Genomic DNA, 27,943 nt, shown 5'->3' on the forward strand with positions numbered 1-27,943 from the left:
TGAAGAAATAACAAATTCATGCTAACAATAGCAATTTTTATTTTATCTGCACTGTAGGTATGCCATTCACCAGATTTTTAAAAGATAGGGATAAATAAGGCAGGACTTTACTCACTTTGACTTCAGATTTACTTTTTTTTTTTTTTAAACATTTATTTATTTATCCATGAGTGACACACAGAGAGGCAGAGGCATAGGCAGAGAGAGAAGCAGGGTCCCTGCGGAGAACCTGATACAGGACTCGATTCTGGATTCCAGGATCACATCCTGAGTGGAAGGCAGATGCTCAACTGCTGAGCCACCCAGGCATCCCCAGATTTACTTTTTGGATAATGACTTCACATAGAAGATGCTCAAAAGACAGAGGGTTTATTCACTTTATTTTTACAATACAAAATTATAAAATTAAAAAGTCTTAAGTCCAATGTCATTGAGTAGGGAAAGAGGTACTAAGTTTAAAAGCCAGGAGAGAAAAATCTTGAGAAAAAAATGTACATCAAATTCAGATTCTTCTCACTTCTAATTGTTATACACAACTAGAAAAGCTATCAGCAATACAGATGGCCACTGATGCTCAGAAACTCATTTCATCATCTTCTTTTTGGCTTTATCTAGACATTTTCAATCTTGTCAAGACTCAAAGTCAAGACTTTAAGAAAGACAAAATGAGAGAATCTCAAAGATTTCTCATGATCTCTTCTGACCAGAGCAAAGCTATTGGTCTGACTGATCATTTGAAAACAATAGACTCCATACAGTTCATGGCAAAAACAAAGGTTTGGAGGTCAACTTTCAATTTCAATTACAAGCAGAGACTGAAACAATGGTTATGATCTAGTTATAGAGATGACTGTCATATGTGACAGTCCTTCTTACCAGATTACACATTTTAACAGCTTTTCCTAAATAATCTCTCAGGGTTGATTTTAAGCGAAGAGTGAAACACTAACAATTGGATTCAGATTCTCATTACAGATTTTTCAAAGTCCGTCTGTGTGCAGAAGCCAAATTATGCATGGCGACTCGAAGAGTTGAGGTCCCCTCAGGGATATCACAGGAATTGATGACGGAATGCAGTGCCCGGGTATATGCTGCAAATAAAGGTTTGCACAGTGATGAATGAAATCAGATTCTAAACTACTCTCCCAATCTCCTTCCCATTAGTACTGCTTCTTTACCAAGTCTCATAGGTATTTTGTCTATTCATTGAATAAATATTTATTGAGCACTTAGTACACGCCAAGCACTCCATGAGGACAGAAAAGATAATGAAGAGAATGAACATACAAATTATTAAACTGCAGTGTAACACTCTCAAACTAGAGGCATATACAAAATATCATCACAGAAAGAAGTTCAGAATGAATGAAAAATACATCTAGGAAAAGATGGAAAAGATTTCCAGAAGTAGTAACATTTAGGATGGTCTTGAAGGATTAATAAGAGTAAAGGAAAGAAGGCCTTCTAGGCAGAAAAATACATAGTGTAAAAGGTATAAAAAAGTGATATGTACTGGAAATAGCAAGTTTGATAAGGCTTGAGTGTCACCTGGGGCCAGAGAGAAAATATGCCAATATGGCATACATTTTGTACTGTAATGGTGAACCCTCAAAGTTTTAGAATAGAGGAAGGGCATGATAAGATTTGTGTTTTCAAAATTTAACTCACGGAACTGATGAGAAACTTGTATCACACGGATGGGGCAGTAGGAGTACAAATACTGGCAGTATTTTTGGTGTGTACATGAAGCCTATATTATCTCTACACTATGTACATCAATATATTTAAGGATGGCCTGGAAATAGAAACATTAGTGCTAATAAGAAGGACTCTGTATTCTCAAGCTAGAACTTCTGAATACAGAGTTTATACGGGTCCTCATATTCCTCAGTGTCACTCGGCATAACTGGGAGTCTAACATGGATATAGATGGTAATAAGTCTATCTTAAGTGTCATGAAAGTTTTCGATAACAGGGAATTCAACTGGACAGAGGCCTAACTTAGATGGCCATAAAACAGAAGCTCTAGGGAAGCCTGGGTAGCTCAGTGGTTGAGCATCTGCCTTTGGCTCAGGGCATGCTCCCGGTCCTCACATCGGGCTCCCTACATATGGAGCCTGCTTCTCCCTCTGCCTATATTTCTGTCTCTCATGAATAAATAAATAAAATCTTAAAAAAAAAAAAAAAAGCTCTAATTTCTTCATTTATAGGAGAACCTGGAATCCAAGTCTCCCAACAGTGGAGTGGAAATATTTCCCTAGCATAAATGGAGACAAGAAGATAGCAGACCTCAAAAAGGATTATAACTCACTATAATTGTTTTTATTGCCTCAGAGTTGTTTTATAAGGGGTTATAACAGTCTCTGATATATAGTAAATACCCAATAAATGCTAACTTCCTATTATCACTACATTTATTGTTTAGTCTTTTTTTCTTTTAATTGCCATCAGGCTCAACCATTCCTTTAAGAAGCTTACCTCTATGGTTTTTATAGAAAATACAATTGTTGGCACAGGTATCAGGATGAGCATCCCAAAAGTCAGGACCACAACAGCAGAGGGGAGGTAAAGTAATATTATACAGTCGCATTTTCTCCTGGATCTGGGCTCGTAGAGCTTCCATATATCTATAAAGATACAGTTTGATCAGGCAAAGTGAACCACTAGGAAGAGAATGAGCATGAGTTCCTATTTTACTACCAGCTTTAACCGTTAAAACTATTTCACATCTCCGTACCAATACAAAGACTTTATGTCGAACTTTTCAAAATACCTTTGGCATTCCTTTTTTCTCTGTTGTTGTTTTTCTCTGGCTCCTTTTATTTCCTCAAGTTGTAGCTGGGCTAGTATCTCACTCATCTTCTCTGAATATGGCTCTTCATGAAAGTTCATTCTTAGTATCTTCTGTTCTTCAGCATAACGCTGCTGCTCTTTCTTCTTCTTAATTCTGAGAATAAAATCATAACATGGTTAGGAATTTCATAAAATAATTATTGAGAATTAGCTTCTAGACCCAAATGATTCAAGGAATTCCCAGAGATAAGAGTCAGGAAACCAGTGTAACACCCTTAGAACAGCCTCAAAATTCCTGCTGGCTGATCTGAATTTATTCTACAGCTCACATAAATATACAGCCTCTCAAATGCCAATGACCACTGGTTACATATAAAAAAGTTTTTCTGTAAGAATCCAAGTACAAAAGCTTTCTTACCTTAAACAACAAATAAATAGGTAAGTCAACCAACCCAACCAACTAACCAGACAAAACACAAAAACAATGGTTTTTATGGCTCTGGACATCAGGCAATGAGAAATAGTGATTCTTGATGGATGGTAAACAAATGAAGTGAGCCCGAAATTGCCCAAGCCTATTGCCTTGAAAGTTTCCAGGCAGTGGCACAAGGTGAGAGTGCTAAGGTAGAGCCTGATAGCCTCCCTGAATTATGAAGATGGAGCTGAAGGTCCAGGGACACAAAGGCAACTAGAGTTCATAAGAGGGAACACTAGAAAGGAGAGAGCTGCTCAAGAGAGAAAACATGGAGATCTATAGATGGTCTCCTTCTAATACACAGCAGAGTACTCTGACTTATTTGAGGAAATAACCTGAGGCTAGGGACAGAATCATCAAAACAGGTAACAAGGAACATAGCCTTGTGCTCACACAGAGCTGGGAATAGTGCCTGTTCTCACCAATCAGACTTGAAAAACTCATAATGCACAGGGCATTGGGTAGAGTTTTCAGGATGATCTTACCTCCACAGTGGGGAATAATGATTAGTCCTCAGCTGAGCACTGCACCAGACACAACCTAGTAAATCATAAAAGCAAAGCCCCAAAGTAATTTAATTGCACCCCAAAAGCTCAGAAAAATTTGTAAGAATATAGAGATATCTAGCAACCAACAAGGTAAAATTCACAATGCTTGACATCTAATCAAAGATTACCAAGCATGTTGGGATGCCTGGGTGGCTCAGCAGATGAGTGTCTGCCTTTGGCTCAAGGTGTGATCCCGGAGTCCCAGGATTGAGTCCCACATCGGGCTTCCTGCATGGAGCCTGCTTCTCCCTCTGCCTGTGTCTCTACCTCTCTCTCTCTCTCTTTCTCATGAATAAATAAATAAAATCTTAAAAAAAAAAAAAAAGATTACCAAGCATGCAAAAAAGCAGGAAAACATATTCATAATGAAAAGAATAACCAATCGGAAAAAAAAATAACCAATCGGAATCAACCTAGAACTGAGTTATTAGAATTAACACAGGAACACATTAGAACAGTTATTATGTCTACATTTTATGCGTTCAAAAAGTTAAGATATAAAAAAGACAAATCAAATTTTTTGAGGTGAAAACAACAATTTCTGAAATGAAAAATACACAGGACAATAAGCCTATATCTAATGGAATCAAGAAGTAATAACCTTTCAAAAAAAAGCACCAGGCCCACATGGGTTTGTGGAAGAAATTATACCAGTTCTCTACAATCTTCTTTCAGAGGACAGAAACAGAAAGAATATTTAACTCATTCTATAAAGAGGCCAGCACTAACCTAATAAGAAAACCAGACAAAGATATTACAGGAAAAGAAAACTAGAGGGATGTCCGGGTGTCTCAGTCAATTAAGTGTCTGCCTTCAGTTCAGGTCATGATCTCAGGGTCCTTGGATTAAGCCTCGCATTGGGCTTCCTGCTCTATGAGGAGTCTGCTTCTCCTCTCCCCCTGCCCGCACCCTGTTTGTACTCTCTCTGCCTCTCTCTCAAATAAATAAATAAAATCTTAAAAAAAAAAAACAAAAAACAAAAAACTAGAGACCAGTATTTCTCAGGAACATAGAGACAAAAATTCTCAAAAGTCGAAACTAACAATGTATAAAAAGAATTATATGCCAAGACCAAATGGGACTTATCCCAGGAATGCAAGGCTGGTTCAACATGAGAAAAAAAAAAAACAATGTAATCTATCACATCAACAGGCTAAGTAAGAAAAAGCACATGACCCTACAGATATATGCAAAAAGGCATTGGACAAGATCCATCACCATTTGTGATACTCTTGGTAAAGTAGAAATAAAAGGAACTTCCTAACCTTGATAAAGAGTATCTACAAAAAACCTACAGCTAGGGCAGTCCCGGTGGCTCGGTGGTTTAGTGCTGCCTTCAGCCCAGGGCAGGATCTTGGAGACCCAGGATCGAGTCCTGCGTCAGGCTCCCTGCATGGAGCCTGCTTCTCCCTCTGCCTATCTCTATGTTCTCAAGAATAAATAAATAAATAACTTAAAAAAAAAAAACCTACAGCTAACATCATACTCACAAAAAATGATGAAACGAGAAACCTGCCCACTAGACTCAGGAATAAGGCAAGACTGTCTCCTCTCACCATTCCTTTTCAACACGGTACTGAAAGTGTTACTGAAATGCAATAAGACAAGAAAAGGAAATACAAGAGAAACAGATTGGGAAGGAAAATAAAAAGCTGTCTTTGTTTCCAGATGACATGATAGTCTATGTTCTTCCAACCTGATCCTACAGATTCAATGCAATTCCAATAAAAATCCTAACAATTCATTTTATAGATATTCACAAACTGACTCTAAAGTTTATATGGAGAGGCAAAATTCCCAGAATAGCCAACATAATACTGAAGGGAAAAAACAAAGTTGGAAGATACACACTACTCAACTTTAAGACTTATTACAAAGCTAAGTAACAAGACAATGTGGTATTGGTGGGAGAATAGACAAATAGTACAGGATGGAACAAAGAGTCCAGAAATAGGCCCACCTTAATATAGTCATTGACCTTTGACAAAGAAGCAAAGGCAATGCAATGGCACAAAGACAGTCTCTTCAACAAATGGTGCAGGAACAACTGAATATCCATGTGCAAAAAATGAATCTAGACATAGATAGACCTTACACTCCTCACAGAATTAACTCATAAAAGGGTCACAGAATTAACTGTAAAACACAAAACTACAAAACTCCTAGAAGATAACTTAGGAGAAAATCTACATGACTTTGTGTATGATGTTTGAGATACAACATCAAAAGTATGATCCATAAAGGAAATAACTGTTAAGCTAGGCTCCATTAAAATCAGAAACTTCTGCTCTGCAAAAGGCACCGTCAAAAGAATGAGAAGACAAGCCACAGACTGGGAGAAAATATTTGCAGAACATATCTGATAAGACTATTAACCAAAAATACAAAGAACTCTTATAACTCAATGATAAGAAAACAAATCTGATTTTAAAATGAGCCAAAGACCTGAACAGACACCTCAGCAAAGAATACAGTGTTGGCCCTGAACAACACTAGTCTGAATTGCATGCATTCACTTACATGTGGATTTCTTTTTATTTCTGTTTCTTATGATTTCCTTAATAACATATTCTTTTGTCTTACTTTATTGTAAGAATATAGTATATAATACACATTATATAAAACGTGTTAATCAGCTATGTTGATTATGTAATTGTGAAGGCTTCTAGTCAACAAACAGGCTGTTAGCAGTCAAGTCTTGGGAGTGTTAAAAGTTACATGTGGATTTCTGACAGTGTAGAATATAACTGCCCCTAACTCCCATGTTGTTCAAAGGTCATACGATTATGGGATTGTGCCTTCGTGATGAGAGAGTGAGTGAATTACTGACTGACTGAATGGTCAGGTTGCTCTTTGGTGAACATTAATATGGAAGACAAATATCTTCCTATCTTTTGCCCAGAAAGGTCTGTACATTAACCTCTTCCCCAGACCTTCTTTTCACCAACTTTCCAATTACATTCCTTTCAACCAAACCACTGACCACAGCCCACGGATCAACATGAACTCTTACCTTTCTATAAGCATAAAAGTTTAGGTTAAGTGAATGGTAATAGATCTTAGATCATCAAAACAGTCATAATGGCCATTCAAGCAATTCCCAGACTTGAGCCAATTTACAGAATGAGAACCTCTTGAATGAAGTGGAGTCCAGGTTCCCCTGAGAAAGGACCTTGCTACATTGCCAAAATTTTATACTGTTAATCTACTAGCCAGATGCCACAGGTCTCTGTGAGTCAGACTCCTGTGATTATTGCTTTGGCTCCATTGTCCAATTATAGTAACCACATTCCTCTTGTTCTACCACTCCAGAACCACATCATCTCTACTGAATCAGGGATCCCAGTTTGATGGTTACAGTTCCTATTATGTTTGGATTACAGAAAAGAATGGTCACAGAACTCTTCAAGGATGCTGAAGTTCCCCTCACAAATTCCTCACAGTGGCAATGTAATTCCTCTTGACCCTCCTAGAGTTGGGAACACATCTTAGCTAAGTCCATTCTAACATACCAATCTCCCTAAGCTTTCGGATACCTTCATCTACAATATGCCAAAGCTGTTCTGGCAGTTAACTTCATTTTGTGTAGGTTACCTTTGGGTATATGGTTTAGTCAACCAACCAAACTGTTAAAGACCTCTAACCCTTCAATCTCAAACTCCGAATTTGGAGTCTCTGCTGAGTGGGCCCATACCAGTAAGTCTGACTCAACTTTATATTCCATCCACCATGATCCTATCCTTTTTATCACCTAGTCTACACATACTCCCCAGATTTCTCTATGTACAAGTTGAAAAATAATGTAGTTTTCTTAGAGTGTAGTGTAGCTCCTCATAGGTCACACTTTGTACCTCCCTTGGGGCCTACTGGGACTTGAGTCTAGTTATAGGTTGAGAAACTAAGAGTGCTAGTAGAGGAAGCAAATTAATACAGGCCCAAATCAGGGCAGAGGCTACCAGGATGGGTAGGAGGGTGTGACAGTTATTTTTATGTCTCAACTTGATTTCAAGGATCACGGGACGTACATTATTCTGGGTATCTCCATGAAGATGTTTTTGGATGAGATTAACATCGAAATCAGTAGATGACATAAAGTAGATTGCCTTCTCTAATGTGGGTGGGCTTCATCCAATCAGTTGAAGGACTGAATAGGACAAAAAGGCAGAACCTCCCAAGAGTAAGAGGGACCCTGACTGTCCTGAGCTAAGATATCAGCCTTTTCTTGACTTTAGACTCAAACTGAAATATTGGCTCTTCGTGAATATTAAGCCTGCCAGCCTTTGTTGTTGTTTTTTAAAGTTTATTTATTTAATTTACTTTTTTTAAAAAGATTTTATTTATTTATTCATGAGATACACAGAGAGAGGGAGAGAGAGGGAGAAACACAGGCAGAGGGAGAAGCAGGCTCCATGCAGGGAGCCTGACGTGGGACTCAATCCCGGGTCTCCAGGATCATGCCCTGGGCTGGAGGCAAGTGCCAAACCGCTGAGCCACCCAGGGATTCCCCTATTTACATTTTTTTTTATTTACTTATTTTTAAGCAATTTCTACACCCAACATGGGGCTGGAACTCATGACCCTGAGATCAAGAGTCACATGCTCTACTGACTGAGCCAGCCAAGCCCCCCAAGACTGCCAGCCTTTGAATGGAAACTACACCATCAGCTCTCCCAGTTCTGACTGCAACTAAACCATTAAGTCTCCTAGGTCTCCAGCTTGTAGATCTTGGGACTTGCCAATCTCAGTAATAGCGTGAACCAAATCTTTAAAATAAATCCTATACACACATAGTTTATATGTACACTGACTGTTAATGTCATATACAGCATATATGTACACACACACACACACACACACACAATCGGTTGTGTTTCTCTGGAGAATCCTAATATAGAGGGAAAGAATAAGAGAGACATTAAGATGAAAAAATACCTTTCAGCAACTGATAAAATACAAATTTGGAGGATGGGGAAAAGAGACAAAGAAACTCAGCCAGAGGACAATGGGGTTGAGATAAGTAAGTGAAGAAGATGAACAGGTTTGAAGGAGACAGTGCATCTGATATACCCAGCCTGAGTTTGAAAGGCATAGGATACACCCAGGGGCACATGTATAGGTTCCTGGAGGGAACTTAGGACTAGTTCTCGGAAAACAGGTCTAGTCATGAGAAAGCAATGGGAGTCATCTCTACAGAGAACTGAAATTTTAGAGTGAATGAGGCCATGTAGATTATTTTAAAGATCCTAACCAGCTCTGACTCTACGAGGAGTCTGAATTTTGGGATTATAACAGTCCTGCTTCTGATATTCTTAAAGGTACTTTGGCACCTATTCCTTTCACAACTTACAGGTTGATATTGCTGATTAGTGCTTCAGAGACCACTGCTGGAATCTCTCCCACACCATCCCTGCTAGATGGTTACCCTGTAACTACTAATGCCTACAGGGACGGGAAGCTCACTGCTTCAAAATCTGCCTATTTCTCTTTAGTCTGAAAGAAAAAAAGGCTGATTCTTGAGAGAAGGCCAGAATAAAAGGGAGTCAGGGGGAAGATTAACCAGTAAAATGGAGGAAGCAGTAGGTTGGTATCAGGGAAATCAAAGGAGGGGGTAAATCAAGAAGCTACAGGAGAGTTATGACATAGGCTCCTGGTGTTATAGATGAGGAGGCCCCTGGAAGGTGAGAAGAAGATGACTCCAAAGGAGGGGCAGACACTGAAGTCAGATCCCAGTGGCTAAAGATAGGCTTGGTGAGAGGAGTAAGAGTGTTGACTTTGCATTTCCCCTCCAGCAGCAAGGTGCATTTGAGCCTTTCTTGGTACTTGTAAATGGTGAACCCATTTCTATTTTGAATACTTGACTACATGAGTACAATTTAGAAAGTAGGTGTAAAAGAATCTACCTTTGAATGACTGCTTGATAAAGTGGGATGTATTTTGCAGATACAATTTTATTATGGCTCACATTCATACACAATTAGGCTAGAGTCATCTGTTGCTGTATCACCAATCATCCCTACAACTTAACGGCAGGAAACAACAAAAAATACTTATCCCATTGTTTTTGTGGGTCAGGAATGCAGACAAAGGACAGTGAGGACAGCTTATCTCTGTTCCACGATGTCTGGGCCTCAGCTGAGACTCAAATGCTGAGGAGCTAGAATCATCTGAAAGCTTAACTGAGATTAGACCTGTTTCCATGAATGGCTCATTCATGTGCCTGGCAAGTTCATGCTGGAAGTTGGTTCCTCCTGACATGATCTCCACAGTGTTGCTTGAATGTCCTCACAACAGGGTGTCTGGCTTCCCAGAGTGAGCAATGCAAGGGCTCAAGGTGGAAGCTGCAATTTCTGTTAGTGATCTTGCCTGGGAAGCCACACACCATCAGTGCAATGCAATCCTCTATTGGTCACATGGGTCAGTCTCTTCATTGTGTGAGGGGACTATGCAAAGGTGTGAATACCAAGAGATGTGGATCATTAAGGGCCACCTTGGAGGCTGGCTGCTGCATCTGGCATGACAGAGGTCAGTTAAAGCCAGATCAGACCACTACTGACAGAACACTAAAGGGCAGGCAACTGTCAGAGGCCCAAGCCTAACAGAGGTGGTACATTGTCCTGGCTACTCTAGCCATGGGGTCTAATAGAAGCTGTTCTTGGTCCATCAGGTTTGTCATCAACCCAATCCAATAACCTTCCATGGGTGGAGAGTTTATAATTTCCCAAAAGTGAAGCATTAGATGGGATCTTCAAAGCAAAGCCACACAAAGCTGCTTTGCTGGGCTGGATAAACTCTTGCTCGACACATGTCTATGGGATGCACAGTTTCTGGATGCACATTTTCTGTGGCTGCTAATGAATTTAGAGCTGAGTGGGAAGGGGTAGTGAAACAACAGCAGGGCTTCAAAAATGATTCTCCATAGAGCAAGGCTAAAAAGAAATCTATATTGACATAGTAGATTTACATGAAAATAGTCTTTCCACTCTGTAAACAGCCATAAATAAGGATAAGCAGTGACATGCAACACTTTGCAGGAGCCAGCAGGAGTTTCTGCTCTGGCACACTATATGGTTTCATGCTGGAGCACCTCTGCAGTTATTCTGCTGACCCGCAGGACAACTGAAAGCCTAACATTTTTCCTTCTCATCACCTCCTACATTCCCTGGTGGGAGCTTTCCTGCCATTTTCCTTTCCAGATGGAATGACGTGGCTTGGAACAGCCTAGACAGCTTGTCCTGAACAGAAGGGCAGAGAAAACCAGTGGACAGAATGTGACAGGGCTTGGTAAACAAGGGAGAGATACTGAGGCGCCAAAAGCACAGCTGCCCCACTAGAGAAGTGTTGCCTAGAACCCTCTCTCTTCTTGGGCAGGAGCATCTCAGACAGGAGGAGTGCCCCTGTTCTCAGTGGAGCTCACTAACGCTGAGACTTGCTGCTACTGAACAGCTAAGTCAAGGTGGAAAGGACGGGATCTTCCCTCCAGGAAAAAAAGGGCTTCTGTTTCTATTACACAGCTTTTGTTATTATCATGTTATGTGACCAGGGCAAGTCTCAATCTTTCCACCTGTAGTTTCATCTGTGGATAAGAATAATCCACTTCTCTGGAACTGAGACATGTAGTTACTAAGTGCAAAAGGAATGAGTAAATACTCACTAAGCTCCAAAACACCGTTAGGTGAAAGGCTTCAAAGGGGAAACTGGGCAAAAGTGTTATTTTGCTCTCCAGTAATTCCCTTGGCTTCCTTCAGAGCTGTGTGGCATTAAGACAGGGCCACGGGCTTGGGAGCCAAATGCCTGGACACCTGCTTGCTCTACCTTACTATGTTTCTGGAACATACTGCTCCCCAGGGGGCCTGCCTCTTTAAAATAAGGGACTTGGGGGCAGCTCCAGTGGCGCAGTGGTTTAGCGCCGCCTGCAGCCTGGGGTGTGATCCTGGAGACCCGGGATCAAGTCCCACGTCAGGCTCCCTGCATGGAGCCTGCTTTTCCCTCTGTGTCTCTGCCTCTCTCTCTCTGAATAAATTAAAAAAAAAGAGGGGGGGAGGGCTTGTTCAGTGACCTCTGTATAGTGCTTTCTGCTCTGGTCTTTATGACCTTGAGTTTAAAGACTAGAACGGCCACATGGTGCCTTGTGGACTGTGGACCAGATGGACACCTGAACTCTCCCCCCCACGTCTTCAGGAGAGCTCAGAAACTAACCCATCCCATTTCTTTACCTTTACTATATGACTGATCTTGTAAACTCTATCAGCCCCCTGCCTCACCCAGACCAATTGAATAAGGATCTGAGGGCGGAGTCCCTGCTTAGACATAGTTTAGAAACTTCTGCAGGTGGATTCAAATGTGCACTCAAAGCTAAAATCATTTAGCCCATCATCATTTACAGCTCTCAGCACAGAGGCTCAGGGGCAGGCACTGGCTCAAACACGATGTTAGTTAGCAGCATAGTTAGAAGTGGACCTCAAAGCTTGTGAACCTGAATCTCTGAAAAGTACCTAGAAGGGACTTAGAGAAACTCTATCTCCCCCATCTGTGGAAACCTTGGGTTTCTGCAATAAAAATCATCCTAGATCCCAAAGGTCACAATGGAGAGACACTTCCACAGCAGGAGGGAAGCTGGACCACACACTAACTTTCTGAGAATCACCCTGACATTGGCGATCTCACTAATCACAGGTGCTACATCAAGCTGCTATCAACTACAAGACCTCTAATTTAAATTTTAGCTTTGCTAAAAGGGACAACTGATGCAAAGTAGCCACAGAAAGTCACACATAACAAGAAAATCTGCTCCTGCTTTAGTTCACTTGTCTTCTGAGAGGAAGGCTGGTTGGTTGCCTCTGTGCCTAGACCCACATGGTCAGGCCATTTCTTTTTCCAGCAGACCAGAAAGTTCCATGAGGCCCATCACCGTCTGTGAAGTCAGAGCCAAGGAGAAAGGCCAGGAATCAGATTAAGGTCCATCTTGTACATTCAAGCTTCCTCTCCTGCTGACGTGAAAGGGCCACCCTCTCTGCAGCCCCACATCTCCCACAGCTGTCTCACACACTGGTCCCCTCCCCGCCTTTCGCAAATGCATTGAAAGCAAGTAGCAGAAGGGAGGTTTTGCTATATTCTGTTTCATCATTTCCTGGGTAAGTGACCCAAGATTCAGTCACAACAGAAAGAATTGCTGGTCCTAGTCAGCAGATCTGGATGGGGGTTTTGAGTGTTTGATTGACTTGCTACAAGTTAAGGGTCTATCCCTTAACTCCTCTGAGCTTTTGGCACCTCAACTTAAAAATAGGGATCTAGAACCCCACTCCATCTACCTCTCAGGATTGTGACAGAGATCAGTCTCATTAATGTACGTGAGAAGGATCTTTGTAAGCTGTAGAGACTGCTTGGGTGGGGAGCCTTATTAGGGAATTGAGCCTTGGATAGGAGTACAAATACTCTAAAGGATTGACTTTTCAGAGAAGCAGAATATTCTGCTAACCAAACCACTTTGGAGTTGAGAAATAGCTTCAAGGGATCCGTGCCTAGGTCTACAGGAGAACATCCCTAGTATTTATGGGTTCCCTGAGGGCGTACAACAGGGCTTATTGAGGAAGGCTTCAGCACAGACCCTGTTCTCTCCTGGGTGACAGAAGCTGTCCCAGAGACAATGCCTCCCTAAGGAAAGCTACACACTGTGTTCCTGCCAACCAAACGTGATGATCTGCACTACGGTCATTCATTGTGCCTAGTACATGGGAGATGTCCATAAATATTTGTTGAATGAACTGACTTCCATGTAAGCTAGTGCCCATGCTAATCCCATACTCTCTTGAGACCTGCAACTTGTCAGGGCAGAAGTAATAGCTATTACTGAGGATTAAATTAGTTAGAAGAGAAAAAAAGAAATAACCAAACAAATCTAATTATAGAATAAATATATATTCATTGTAGCTAAGAAGTAGGCATTACAGGTATGTACAACACATACACAACAAAAAGAAATAACACAATTCAGTTTCATAAAACTTTTCTAGTGACAGTTATTAATGAGCCCCAAACCATGCTGGGCATTGCTGTAGGCAGAGTATAGAAAGAAATCACCTACAGTGTTAGAACTGAGGTGAAAGACCCCATGGTGATTGAGGGATTGGGCGAGGTCAGGAAGGATTTGAGGAGGGGGTGACATCTGATGAAGCAGAGAAGGGGAACTAAGAGAACCATCCAACCAGGGAATCATGTGACAAGTGGAAACTCTAGAGCATATGATGATTAATTCACAATAGCAACTGCTTACTGAGGAGTGGCTATGTGTGGGAACTATGCTAAATGCTTTACAGACAGTATCTCATTTGCTCCGCATGTTAACTGCATGAAGGAGGTATTTTTATTCCCATTCTATATATGAGAAAACTGGATTTCGGATGGTCACAATGTTGGAACCAGCAGGAACAGGATTCAGACACTGGTCTCACTCATGCCCTCCCCCACCACCCCTCAGTCCTTGTTCTCATGTAGTACAGCATGCACAGAATTAATTATTCATGGAGCAACAGGTATATTGGAAGAAAAGACAGGATGAGGACAAATCATGTAATTTTTTTTTATGGATTCTGAGGTGCCTTTACTGAACATAGAGGTGGGGGAGGGGAGCCACAGAAGGGAAAGGCGGGGAAGAACAAGATTCGAATTGTGCTCTGAGATCACTCCAGCAGCCATAGAGGGAGTGGTCTAGAGACCACTTAAGAGGTTATGACCATGATCCAGGCTTGGGGTAAGAGAATCACTGCTTGTCATCAAGCTCTGCCTTCAGAGTGTGGTCCCAGGAACAGCAGCCTCCTCATCACCTTGAGCTTGTGAGAAATGCAGACTCTTGAGCCCCACCCAGACCTACTGAATTAGAATCTTTATTTTAACATGATGCCCATGGGGATCCCTGGGTGGCTCAGTGGTTTGGCGCCTGCCTTTGGCCCAAGGCGCGATCCTGGAGTCCCGGGATCCAGTCCCATGTCAGGCTCCCAGCATGGAGCCTGCTTCTCCCTCCTCCTGTGTCTCTGCCTCTCTCTCTATCATAAATAAATAAATCTTTTTTTAAAAAAATAACATGATGCCCAGCTAATTCTACTGCACATTGAAATTTGACCAGCACTGGCATTAAGGACAGGAGCTCTGCCTGGCTGGGACAGGAGGGGGAGATGGACACTCCTAGAGGGGCACAGTTTTGGATAGCAGATGCCTTTGAGAATCAGAGGAAAGCCAAGAAAAAAGTGCTGATGCATACCAAAATTAGCCTACAATTTTAAGGGCTTCACAGAGTCCTGATGAGCACAAACGACTGCTGGATCTGTAAGAAATCCCTGAATCTTAATTCATTATTAATTTAGTTTGGGAGGAGTGAAATGGAGTTTTTTTTTTTTTTTTTTTTTTTTTTAAATCAAGTCTGAAACCATAGACTGTAATTTTAGAGAACTCTTAAGAGCCTGGACAAGGCTTTGGTCACTGTAGTCAGGGCCAAGACTCTGTTCCCACTCCCCAGCCCCACTGCTAGGCATTGTTCTCCAAATCCCCTGGTGATCTGAGCAGATACCCTGGCACTATAAAACAAGGCCTACCCCAGCCTCCTTGAGCTGGGCCTGACCTGTCTGCCTGCTTTTCTTTTCTTTGGTCCCAGAAAAGCCAAAATTAGCTTCACTTTTGTTCCTTTTCTTAGGTGCCTCTACATTGTATCTCAGGAAAGGATTATTGTGCTCTGGGGACTCTCTCATCATGGGATGTGGGGAAGGTGATGAGTGAAAAGGAAAATGGTCTTTGACAAATTGGTTCAACTCAGGTAATCACATGACTTTCCAGTAATTGCTCATCACTGCTTCAGGAAGGCTACTGTTTCAGCTCCCAAATATTAGCCCAATAGGAGGCCAAGGAAGGTTGGGGAGCAGTCAGAGGTTTGAAAGCATGACCACGTGAGCAAAGGACTTCTTTTGGGGGGTGAGGAGACATGTTAGGGTCACTGCCAGAATACAGAGGAATGGGAGCGACTCCTGAGCTATGGGCTCTGGAGGCTGTGGCATTTGAGCTTGGTTTGATTCCTGGATGGATAGGCTTTCCTTGCTGACTGTTCTGGGGCCAGAAGGAAATACTTTACCTCTCACAATGTGCACTGCTTGAAAAACAAAACCATGGACAATGATCCAGGGGGCAAATGTGATGTGAACTGTCAGAGCTAAAGGTTTCACGCAGAGAACTCAAGGTGTGGTCAGGCATTTGCCTTAAACTTCTCAAAAATTCCAGAGAGAGCTCCTACTGACCTCATTCAGACTTGCTCAGCCTGACATCCCTGGCCATTTGGGAAATGAAAGCAGTGGTGGCAGGAGCATGTGAGGATGCTTTCCTGGGCAGGACATTTTTTCCTATTCTCATCTATCTGATGTATCTGTGGGTGGAGGTGGACAGAGGGCAGTCACTAGTGACAGAGAAGAGACACGAGGTGATGAGAGCCAGCCCTGCCCAGCTGACCACTGCCAGCAGCTGTCTCTCCAGCCTGCATTCCCCAGGGTTTGCCTCCCTCCCATGGAGATTTCTGATATTGGGATTCCTACTTTGGACGTACATTTTCCAAATCTGAAAATATGCCCCGATAGCCACACAGGGGATATATTATTTGGCAAGAGATTGGAGATATAACTTTGAGAGCCGCAATATGTTTACACCTTCTGATTACACCTACCTACTTGAGATACCTCTCTTGCCTTGTACAACTTCCTGCTTAGGCAAACTGTAGGCAGTCTTCCACCCACTTTGTCCATACCTCCCCACAGGTCTCTTCCCCTGGCATTTCACTAGGATTTGGGATTCCTCCTCACTCCTCTACTCCCAGATGTACTAAATCAGCGAGACGAGAATCTGATGATAAGCAGACTGCCTGGGCGAGTGTGCTGCAGGCTGGGGCGAGTCAGCTCACAGCCTCCCAATTTGTATAGATGAATTTTTTTTAAAGATTTTATTTATTTATTCATGAGAGACACACACACACACACACAGAGAGAGAGAGAGAGAGAGAGAGAGGCAGAGACACAAGCAGAGGGAGAAGCAGTCTCCATGCAGGGAGCCCGATGTGGGACTCGATCCCGGGTCTCCAGGATCACACCCTGGGCCGAAGGCGGCATTAAAACCACTGAGCCACCCGGGCTGCCCTGTATAGATGAATTTTAGTAACCATTACACCTCACACTTCTTATACCAGTGATTCTCTACCTTGGCTGAATATCAGAATCATGCATGGGATTTTAAAAAATTAACATATAATATGGATTCCAAGCAGAGATTAGATGTGTGGGTTTCACCTCCTTTAAGCACAAAAAAGTACCTTAAAATCCCCAGCAATGGTTCCACCAGATTATATGTTAGCACCAGGTCATCTCTTGGAGAATATCCCTAATGAGGGTCAATCACTTGGTCCCACAGAGGACAGGAAGCCTTCTGAACAAAGGGGGTGTGGGGACCGTAGGACTTATCTTTAAAAGACTAACCTCACTGGGGACAGGGAAGTACTCAGACCTTTTAGGGGTCCAAGATGGTCAAGAAAAGCTGTAGAACCTAGAGTGGATCTCCGTGGGTAAGAAGGTGAGAGAATGGAGATTCTGGCTCCACTGGCTGGCGGGGCTGGAACTGGGTCTCACTCAGCATTTTAGGCCAGCTGATATCCTGGCAGGATGCTGCTTAGGTGAACTGCTATATTAGGAGACCAAGTCAGGGTACCCCTGGCTACGGTTAGCAAAGGGAGGTCCCTTCTTGAAGGGCCACAGCTGGGCCTGAAAGACTGCTAGGAGCAGGTGGTAAGCACCAGTTGCTCACAGGGTAGGACCCATGTCCAACAGTGACACCGTAAGGCAGTGAGAGGTCACAGCAGAAGTAATGGTAATATTTCTCTGATGTTATTTGCCCACCAATGATCTCAGTACCTTGCACTTATTCATTCATTTAGTAACATTTAATAAGAGTTCTGTGAGGAAGTCACAACCACCCCTATTGTCCAGAGAAGGGAATTGAGCCACCGAAGTTATACGGAGAGTAGCTAGCTGCCAGGCTGTGAGCCAGGCAGTTTGGCTCCAGAGCCCACACTACTAAACACTAGTCAGGCCTTGCTGCCCCCATTAACAAAAGCCACCATTTTTGTGCATTTACTGTGTGCTTCTATGTTGTCTGTGCTCTCTTAATCCTCACCACTATCTTATGACATGAGTACTGTTTCAATTTCCATTTCACAGATGAGGAAATTGAGACCCAGTGAAGATAAGTAGTGGATTGCTCATTATCTATTTTCATTCCCCTGGGGAAAAAAGGCTTCTCTCACCCACAGCAGTTCCTTCACTTTTTCAAACTTCTAAACCTTTAGGCTTCTCAGAAAACTGAAGCTAGATGAGAATCTTTACTAGATGATAATGATACTGAGTGCATGTCCTGCAATAAAAACATGTGTAGTCTAGCAAGGAACTGGAACAACAAAGATGATACAACAATACTTCCACCTCTAAGTCTGTAAAAGCAGATCATTTCAATTTCAGCGGTCCTGCCCCAGACTTACTAAATCAGAATACATGAAAGGTGAGGCCAGGAAACCTGAACTAAAGCAAACCACAAGAGCTTCTAGTACACAGCCAGGGTTGAGAGTCACCGTCTTTATTTCATAGTATTATTTTGCAGCCCCCAATGAGCATGCAGCAGTATTTCCAAAAACCATCTGTAGCTTTTAAATTTTTTTACTTGGAGAGGAGCTGGTTAAGGATAGGGGCAGAGAAGCAAAGGCCACGGGCTCAATGCTCACATCCACATGCTCTCTCTTCATGCTGGCCTTTTCAACTTAAAAAGTCATCATCTATTCTTTGAAGACAGGCCCAAATGTCTTCTTCCCAGTGAACCCTTGCCCTGTCCAGCTTCCTCTCCTCCAGCCTTGTCCTGCCAAAGGACTGCATCCTGTGAGCCTGTGGCACATGCTTCCCTTAAAGCACTGCTTACCTCATCCTCTCTCTGTGCTCTCCCCGCACCAGGCAAGACACACCTGCAGGACTGGCAATAATTTACATGTTCCCCCGGCCCAGCAGATGTCTGCGACATAGCAACCTATCAGAAAGTGCTAGTTGAATGAATATAAAAGAGAGAAGACAAAGATATAAGGAAGACAAAAAGGGCCAAAGGGTAGCCATACATGGAGGATGGCTAGTGAAATCTGATTCAGTGCTGATGACCCCTTGAGCACATGTGATCCTTGCCCTGAACCATGGGACAGCCAGTCCAGGGTCACTTGGTCACCTTGGAACTGTGGGCAGAGTACTGACAGTGAGGTGAAAACATTTATGATTTCACCAGGAATCATTTCTTTCTCTTTCTCTTTCTTTCTTTTTTTTTTTTTAAAGATAGATTTATTTATTTATTTATTTACTTACTTACTTACTTACTTATTTATGATAGACACACAGAGAGAGAGAGAGAGAGAGAGAGAGAGAGAGAGAGAGAGACAGGCAGAGGGAGAAGCAGGCTCCATGCTGGGAGCCTGACGCGGGACTCGATCTTGGGACTCCAGGATCACGCCCTGGGCCAAAGGCAGGTGCCAAACTGCCGAGCCATCCAGGGATCCCCTCTTTTTTTTTTTTTTTTTTAAAGATTTAGTTTCTTATTTTAGAGAGACAGAAAGAGAGAGAGAGAAAGCAGGGAGGGACAGAAGGAGAGGGAGAGAGAGAATCTCCAGCAGAGTCCCCACTGAGCTTGAAGTCCAATGTGGGGCTTGATCTCACAACCCTGAGATCATGACCTGAGCCAAAATCAAGAGTAAGAGGCTTAACTGATGAAGCCATCCAACCACTCCATCATTTCTTATTTCTGTTGATACTTAAAACCACCTCGTGAGAGACACAGGGTAGACGTTAATCTCATTTTATAGTGAGATAACTAAGGCTCATAAAGGCTGATAAATATGTCCAAGGGTCACAGGGCTGGTAAACAGAGGATGGGTTAATCCAAATTCATTGCTAGATAAAAGTGGGACATATTGTTAAGGATGGAAGAACCCTAGCATATCATCTGATCCAACTCTGGTCAATGGTGTATCTCCCCCAAAACCGCTTCAAGGAGGGGTGATGGAGTTTGTTAGAATTAACTGTAGTATAGGGGAGCTCCATGCAACCACTATGACTTGGACAGGGCCACATGAAAGTTCTCCCTGCACGGAGTTAAACTCTCTGTGGCACATCCCCACTACTTCAATCCTCTCCTCCTGAAGACCAAAGGCATTGCTCCCTTTCCACTCTGCCAGTTCCATTCCACTGCCCTTGAGATGCTGAGGCTGACATCTTGGACTGAGCGGAGGTCCCAATTCCCTTCCCTTGCAGCACTGTGGCCAAGAGCGGCCAGTGTTTGCTCAGCTAGGACGCTGGCACTGTGGATAGTGTGGGTGAGTCATCACTTGCCTATGGGGATTGAAGTCCCCATGAAGGCATTTCAAAAGGGGTATCATCCTCTGCCACTCTCTGTTCAGGAGAGTTTCAAAGAGCTATACTCCTCCAACTTCATGATGAAAATATACTCAAAACATCTAGTTGAGTTTGACCTAAAAAGGGGGGAAAGCTGCAAAATGAATTGCTTCATGCCTAGAAAGTAATAACAACAGGTATCTCACTGGCCTTTAGGAGTTAAAAAGGCCCTTTCATGGTTTGTTTTCAGTTTTTGCAGCTCATCAATAAGGTGGAGAAGTAAACTTCTTTTGCATGAACAAGAATAACAGGACTCAGCCTCACAGCTTGCATGTGGTGGGATAAGGACTTACTCCGGGCCTTCTAGGCCTGAGGTCAATGCCTTTGACCTGCACAGGAGGCCAGAGAAAACCCTCTGCAGACCACACAGGTGCTGACAGGGGCAGGCACTCACCTATTTTAGCTCAGCTCTGAGTGCCAGCACTTCTGAGCCCAGTGCTTTATTTTGCACTGTCTTATCTCAATAGGAAAAGGCAATTCAAGAGACCATCCTTGTCATGGTGCTCCAGTTTTTCCAGCTGTCCAGCTTTCTTAGCCCCAGTTCATCCCCTGGGTCTGACCCACTGTCTTATCTCAATAGGAAAAGGCAATTCAAGAGACCATCCTTGTCATGGTGCTCGTTTTTCCAGCTGTCCAGCTTTCTTAGCCCCAGTTCATCCCCTGGGTCTGACCATTACTCATAACCATGGAGGCCTCTTATCAGGGCTAAGATATAGGACCTATTTTTTTCTCCGTATCAGACAGACTGGAATCTATCCACCTTTTGTGACTTGATATCCCACAATTAGCTGGCTCAATCTAGCCACACTGGGAAGCTGCTTGAAAAGCAGTCCCTAGTAAACCAGCTGCTTCCCTCACAAAACCCTAGGATTTTAGGGACTTCCTCTGCTAAGTGTGAGGGACAGCCATTTCATGCTGGAGCTGATTCTGAGAGTCTTTAATCCTATACTTTCTCCCCCAATTTTTTACTCTGGAAAACTTCAAACCTACAGAAAAGTTGAAAAAATAATACAATGAACATGCATACGATTCACCTAGATTCACCAGTTCTCATTTTGTCACATTTGCTTGATTTTTCTCTCCATATACATATCTGCATATAACATATACACAGTCGGCCCTTAACAACATGGGTTTGAACTGCACAGGTCCATTTATACATGTTAGTTTTGTTTTGTTTTTATAAATGCAGTACCGTACTGTAAATATATTTTCTCTTTCTCATGATTCCCTTAATAACACTTTCTTTCCTCTAGCTTAATTTATTGTAAGAATACAGTATATAATATATATAACATACAAAATATGTGCTAATCAACGACTTAGGTCACCGGTAAGGCTTCCAGGTAATAGTAAGCTATTTGTAGTTAGGTTTTGGGGGAGTCAAAAGCTATGTACAAATTATCAACTGTGCAGGGGGTCAGTATTCCTAGCCCTCATGTTGCTCAAGGGTCAACTGTACAGATGGCAACCAAGTAAATGAAAAAATGCTCCACATCATGTGTCATCAGGAAAATGCAAAATAAAACGATGAGATACCACTGCACAGCTATTAGAATGGCCAAAGTCTATAAACACTGACAATACCAAATGCTGACAAGGACGTGGAGCAACAAGAACTCTCATTCATTGCTAGCAGGAATGCAAAATTGTATAACCAGTTTACTAACTAAACACTTACCATACTATCTAGCACTCAGGCTACTTGGTATTTACCCAAAAGACTTCAAAATTTATATCCAAACAAAACCTGCACATGGATGTTTATAGTAGCTTTATTCAAAACTGCCAAATCTTGGAAGAAACTATGATGTCCTTCACCAGGTGAGTGGATAAATAAACTGTGACATATCCAGACCATGGAATATTATTCAGCCAATTTCTAACAAGAAATTGGCTATCAAGCCATGAAAAGACACAGAGGAACTTAAATGCATATTACTAATTGAAAGAAGCCAATCTGAAAAGGCTACATACTACATAATTCCAACTACAGGTAGTCTCAGCTTTTCAACAGTTTGCATTATACCACTTTGCTTTTATGAAAGATGTATATTTGTACCTGTTTTTGCTAACTGAAAGAAAGTCTGAGGAGGATTTTTGTTTTTATGAAAGAAAGTGACAAGTAAAACAGTGTTCAGCATTTATTTTGCAGTAAGCCATTATAGAGGCAGCATGAGCAGCCCCGCCAAGCTCCTTCCCTGGGAGCTACACTCAGGGGTCTCAACATCAAGTTGCCACAGCTCTGAACGGATAGCATCCGTGCTTCATCTAGAATTATTTTGTGTATCCATTAGCAAGATGTGTTCTAGAGTCTCAGAAAAGCATGAGAGATTATTTTTTAGGTCTGGAAATGCTCAAAATATTTTTTGCATCAATTGATGGTAATTGCTTCTTGGCTTTACCATTTCAGTTTATGAAAGGTGTCACAGACATGCTCCACTTTTGGATAGTGGGGGAAATCTGTAAATAGCATTAAAAAACAGCTAAACAATGGAAACAATGAAAAAAATCAATGGTTGCCAAAAGTTAGCAGGGGAGGGAAAGGGTTAGAGGGATGAATGGGCAGAGCATACAGGACTTTTAGGGCAGTAAAACTATTCTGTATGGTGTTATAAAGATAAATACATGTCATTACACATTTGTCAAAACCCATAATTGTACGATGCCAAGAGAGAGCCCTAATGTAAACTGTGGACTTTGGGAGATGATAATGTGTCAATGTAGGTTCATCATTTGTAACAAATGTACCACACTGGTGGAGGATGTTGGTAATTGAGGTGGCTCTGAATGTTGAGGGACTGGAAGTATATGAGAAATTGTTGTACCTTCCTCTCAAAGTTGCTGTGAACCTAAAACTGCTCTATAAAAATAATTTTACAAAATACACTAGATGGGATTACCAGCAGATAAATATTAAAAGAACCAAATATAAAAGCATAACAATAGAAATTATTTCAAGTACACTACAGAAAAACAATAATCCCAAAAGGAACAAACAATCCAATTAAAAATGGGTAAAGATGTTGAATAGACATTTCTCCAAAATGATCTGTAAATGCCATCAGGCATATTAGATGCTTGGGGGTTAGGGTTGAGGGGAGGCTGGGTGGCTCAGCTGGTTAACCTCTGACTCTTGGTTTCACTCAGGTCATGATCTCAGGGTCATGAGATCAAACTCCACATCAGGCTCCCTGCTCAGCAGAGAGTCTGCTTCCCATCTCCTGTCCGTCTGCCTCACCCTGCGCTTGTTCAAATAAATAAATAAATCTTTAAAAGAAAAAAAAAAAAAAGATGTTCAGGGTACCTGGATGTCTCAGTCGGTTAAGAGTTCAACTTTTGATTTTAGCTCAGGTCTTCATTTTAGCATCCTGAGTTCAAGCCCTGCACTGGGCTCCACACCTAGTGGAGGTAGTGCTCAACAACAATTATAATCCAGAAAATGCAACCCAAACTAAAAAAAAAAAAAAAGTGCTCAACAACAATTATAATCCAGAAAATGCAAACCAAAACCTTAATGAAATATCACCTCACACCCATTAGGATGGCTACTATCAAAAAACCAAAATAAATGTTGCCAACGATGTGAGAAATTAGAACCCTTGTGCACTCTTGGTGGGTTTGTAAAATGGCACAATTGCAATGGAAAACAAAATGAAGGTTCCTCAAAAAATTAAAAATAGAACTATCATATGATCTAGGAATCCTACTTCTGGGTCTATATCTAAAAGAATTGAAAGTTTCATATTTGCAAGATGAAAAAATTGTGGATATCTGTTTCATGACAATGTGCATATAACACATATTTATTAATACTACTAAACCATACACTTAAAAAAAGTGTCATATAAATAAATGAACAGATGAATGGGAATAAAATGAAACAAAGTTGGCTTTAGATGTACAAAAGCTGAAAGAATTCATCCCCAGTAAACCAAGACCTACAAGAAATGTTAAAGGTTGCAAAATAATATTTGTTATTATATATTATATATTATGATAAAATAATTCTTGTTTACATCTCTTAAATAACAATAGACTTTTAACAAAAATAATAATGTATTTTAACATAAAAGTAAAATGCATGACAACAATAGCATAAAGGGCAGAATAGGATAAATGGAAGTATACTATTGCAAGATTCTTATACTATGATTTTTATACTATATGGAAAGTAGTTTACTATCATTTGAAGGTATACAGTGGAAAAGCTAGAGATGTGTCCTATAAACCCCAGAACAACAAATAATACAACAGGAAAAAAGTTATAGCTAACATGCTAACAAAGGAGATCAAATGGAATTATAAAAACATAAAAGTAATTCAAAAGAAGGCAGGAAAAGAAAAAAGGGGAACAAATACCAAAAGGCACAAATAGCAATATGACATACTGACATCATACCTTATCAATAATCACATTAAAGGTAAATGGTCTAAAACACTAAAAGGTAGAAATAGTCAGGTCTGACAAAAAGTCAAGACTTGATTATATACTGCTGACAAGAAATGCACTTTAAATATAAAGGAACAAGCAGGTTAAAAATAAAAGGATGGAAGAAGATACACCCTGCTGGCACTAATTAAAAGAAGACTGGGTAACTATATTAATATCAGACAATGTAGATTTCAGAGAAACAAAATTCTCAGGGATAAAGAAGATCACTTCATAATTATAGTCAAAAAATTAGACATAACAACTCCAGACATTTACACATCTAATAACAGAACTTCAAAATACACAAAGACTGATGGAACTATAAGAAGATTTTACAAATCCATAGTTACAGAGACTTCAATAGCCCTGTCTCAATTATTGATAGAATAAGTAGGCATAAAAATGGCAAAGATATACACCTGACCAACATCCCCAACCAATGTGACTTGATGGACGTTTATAGAACATTGCACAACATTTACACAATAGAAGAATACACATTTATAAAACAACAGGATATACATTCTTTGATTGTGAGGTTATTAAACTTAGAACTTTTACCAAGTCACACTCTGTGCCATGAAAAAAAAGTGTCAATAAATTTTGAAAGATTCAAGACATGCATAGTATATTTCTCCAGCCACAATAAAATTAAATTAGAAATCAGTAACAGAAAGATGCGCTGAAAATCACCAAATATTTGGAAATCAAATAACACACATGGGATATCTAAATATACCATGATCAAAGAAGGAACTAAGGATACATTAACAGGTATTTTGAACTGAATGGAAATGGAAATGAAGTCATAAGGTACTGCTAGAGTAGTAAGTTTACAGCACTAATTGTCTATATGAGAAAAGAACACAAACATCAAATCAATGACCTACTCTTTTACATAACTAAAAAAAAAAAAAAAAAAAAAAGAAAAAGAAAAAGAAAATTAAGCCTAAAGTAAGCAGAAGAAAATAAAGATTGAAGCAGAAATCAATGAACTAGGGAACAGAAAAGTTAAAAAAGAAAAGAAAAGAAAAGAAAAAGCTAGGTCTTTGAGGAATTTAATAAAATTGATAAATCTTGAGTGTACCTGGATCACTCACACACAAAAGGAAGATATAAATTTTTTTTTTGAGAGAGAGGACATGTACATTCAACTATTGTGGGGCAGAGAAAGAGAGGATCCCAAGCAGGCTCCACATACAGCATGGAGCCCAACATGGGACTGTATCTCACAACCCTGAGATCATGACTGGAGCTGAAATCAAGAGTCAGGTGCTCAACCAGCTAGGCCACCCAGGCACGTGGAAGATACAAATTAGTAAGATAAAGAAAAAGAGGGGCAACATCACTACAGATGCTACAGATATTAAAAGAATAATAGAAGAATACCAAGAACAAAGTTATGCCAAAATATCTGACAACTTAAATGAAATGACAAATTCGTTAAAAGACACAAACTACTAAAGGTTACTCAAGAAAAAAAATAGCTAACCTAAATAGCTCTACTATCAACATTAACAATGTTGTTAATAACCTTTCCACATTGAAAAGTCTATAAGTAGATGGATTCACTGGCAAATTCTACCAAACATTTAAGACAGAAATAATACAAATTCCATATAAACTCTTGCCAAAAAATTGGAGAGAATATTTCCCAATTTATTCTATCAGTCTCTGAAACCAAAACCAATCAAAGATATTACAAGGAAAGTGCAAGTCAGTATCTTTTAGAACACAGATGTAAATTCTAAACAAAATTTCAAGCAAATCTAATCAATTAAAAGAATTATACATTATCATCAAACTGAGGTATACCCCAGGAACACAGAGTTGGTTTAACATCCAAATATCAAACAATGTTATTATTATTTTTTTTAAGATTTATTTATTCATGAGAGAGACTGAGGGAGAGAGGCAGAGACAAAGGCAGAGGGAGAAGCAGGTTCCTTGCAGGGAGCCCGATGCGAGACTTAACCCCAGATCCTAGGATCACGCCCTGAGCCGAAGGCAGGAGCCCAACGCCGAGCCACCCAGGTGTCCCAAACAAGGTTATTCCTATATCAACAAACTAAAAAAGAAAAATTAATATGATCATCTCACTAGAGAAAAAATTTTTTGACAAAACCTAACATCCATTCTTAATAAAAATTCTCAACAAACCAGGAGGAGAAAAATTTCCTCAGTCTAATAAATGGCATCCAGGTAAAAACTATAGCTTACATCATACTTAATGATGAATGACTAAATGCTTTCCTAAGATAAGGATTGTCCACTCTGAGCACTTCTATTCAACCTTGTACTGAAGGTTCCAGCCAGTATAATCAGGCAATAAAGAAAAATAAAAGCCAACCAGATTTAAAGGAAGAAGTACAACTGTCTTTGAAGATGTTATGATCACCATGTAAAAATTTCCAATGAATATGTGAGCTTAATAAGGGTATAAGATCCATACCCAAAAATCAATTATGCATCTCTACATACCCACAACAATAAAAAATCAGAAACTGAAATAAAATAAATATCATTTACATAGCACCAAAAATATGAAATATTTAGGGTCAGATATGGCAAAAGACATGAGAGACCTATACACTGGAAACTTCAAGAAAAATTAAAGAGGAGCTAAATAAATGGAGTGATATACCTTGTTCATGAGCTGGAAAACTCAATTATCATTAACTATTTCTTCCCAATTCTCCCCAAATTATCTATAGATTCAATACAATCACAACCAAAATCCAAGAAGTCTTGGGGCATGTGGGTGGCTCGGTCAGGTAAGTATTTGACTCTTGATTTCAGCTAAGGTCATGATCTCAGGGTCATGAGATCCAGCCCCACATCAGGCTCTGTGCTCACTGGGGAGTCTGTCTGAGATTCTCTGTCTCTTTTTTTTTCTTTTAATTTTTTTTTTTTTTTTTTTTTTTTATGATAGTCACACAGAGAGAGAGAGGCAGAGACACAGGCAGAGGGAGAAGCAGGCTCCATGCACCGGGAGCCCGACGTGGGATTCGATCCCGGGTCTCCAGGATCGCACCCTGGGCCAAAGGCAGGCGCTAAACCGCTGCGCCACCCAGGGATCCCTGAGATTCTCTCTCTGAACCCCCTATTCTCTAAAATAAATAAATAAATATTTTTTAAAAATCCAAGAAAAAAATTAAAAAATAAGAAAATCCAAGAAGGCTTTTTGTATGAATTG

At 40.8% G+C, this 27,943-nt stretch overlaps 1 protein-coding gene across 7 annotated transcripts in view; it reads right to left on the bottom strand.

The window, feature by feature from the left end:
- Positions 1-363: 363 nt before the first annotated feature.
- The window catches only part of CCDC15 (coiled-coil domain containing 15), an 80,197-nt gene continuing 52,617 nt past the window's right edge, over positions 364-27,943 (bottom strand). For 5 of the 7 annotated variants that reach the window (XM_041771513.1, XM_041771514.1, XM_041771512.1 and 2 more), the window contains 3 exons: positions 2,774-2,947; positions 2,479-2,627; positions 364-1,091 (listed from right to left, as the gene is read on the bottom strand). In XM_041771513.1, coding sequence (XP_041627447.1) covers positions 970-1,091; positions 2,479-2,627; positions 2,774-2,947 — 445 coding nt within the window. In that variant the 3' untranslated portion in view covers positions 364-969. Of the gene's footprint in view, positions 1,092-2,478; positions 2,628-2,773; positions 2,948-3,753; positions 3,809-10,963; positions 12,728-27,943 lie in introns of those variants that run through there. The other 2 variants (XM_041771516.1, XM_041771517.1) reach the window with 2 other exon arrangements.

The sequence above is a fragment of the Vulpes lagopus genome, chromosome 10 (genome assembly GCF_018345385.1).
Source record: "Vulpes lagopus strain Blue_001 chromosome 10, ASM1834538v1, whole genome shotgun sequence".
Lineage (NCBI taxonomy): Eukaryota > Metazoa > Chordata > Mammalia > Carnivora > Canidae > Vulpes > Vulpes lagopus.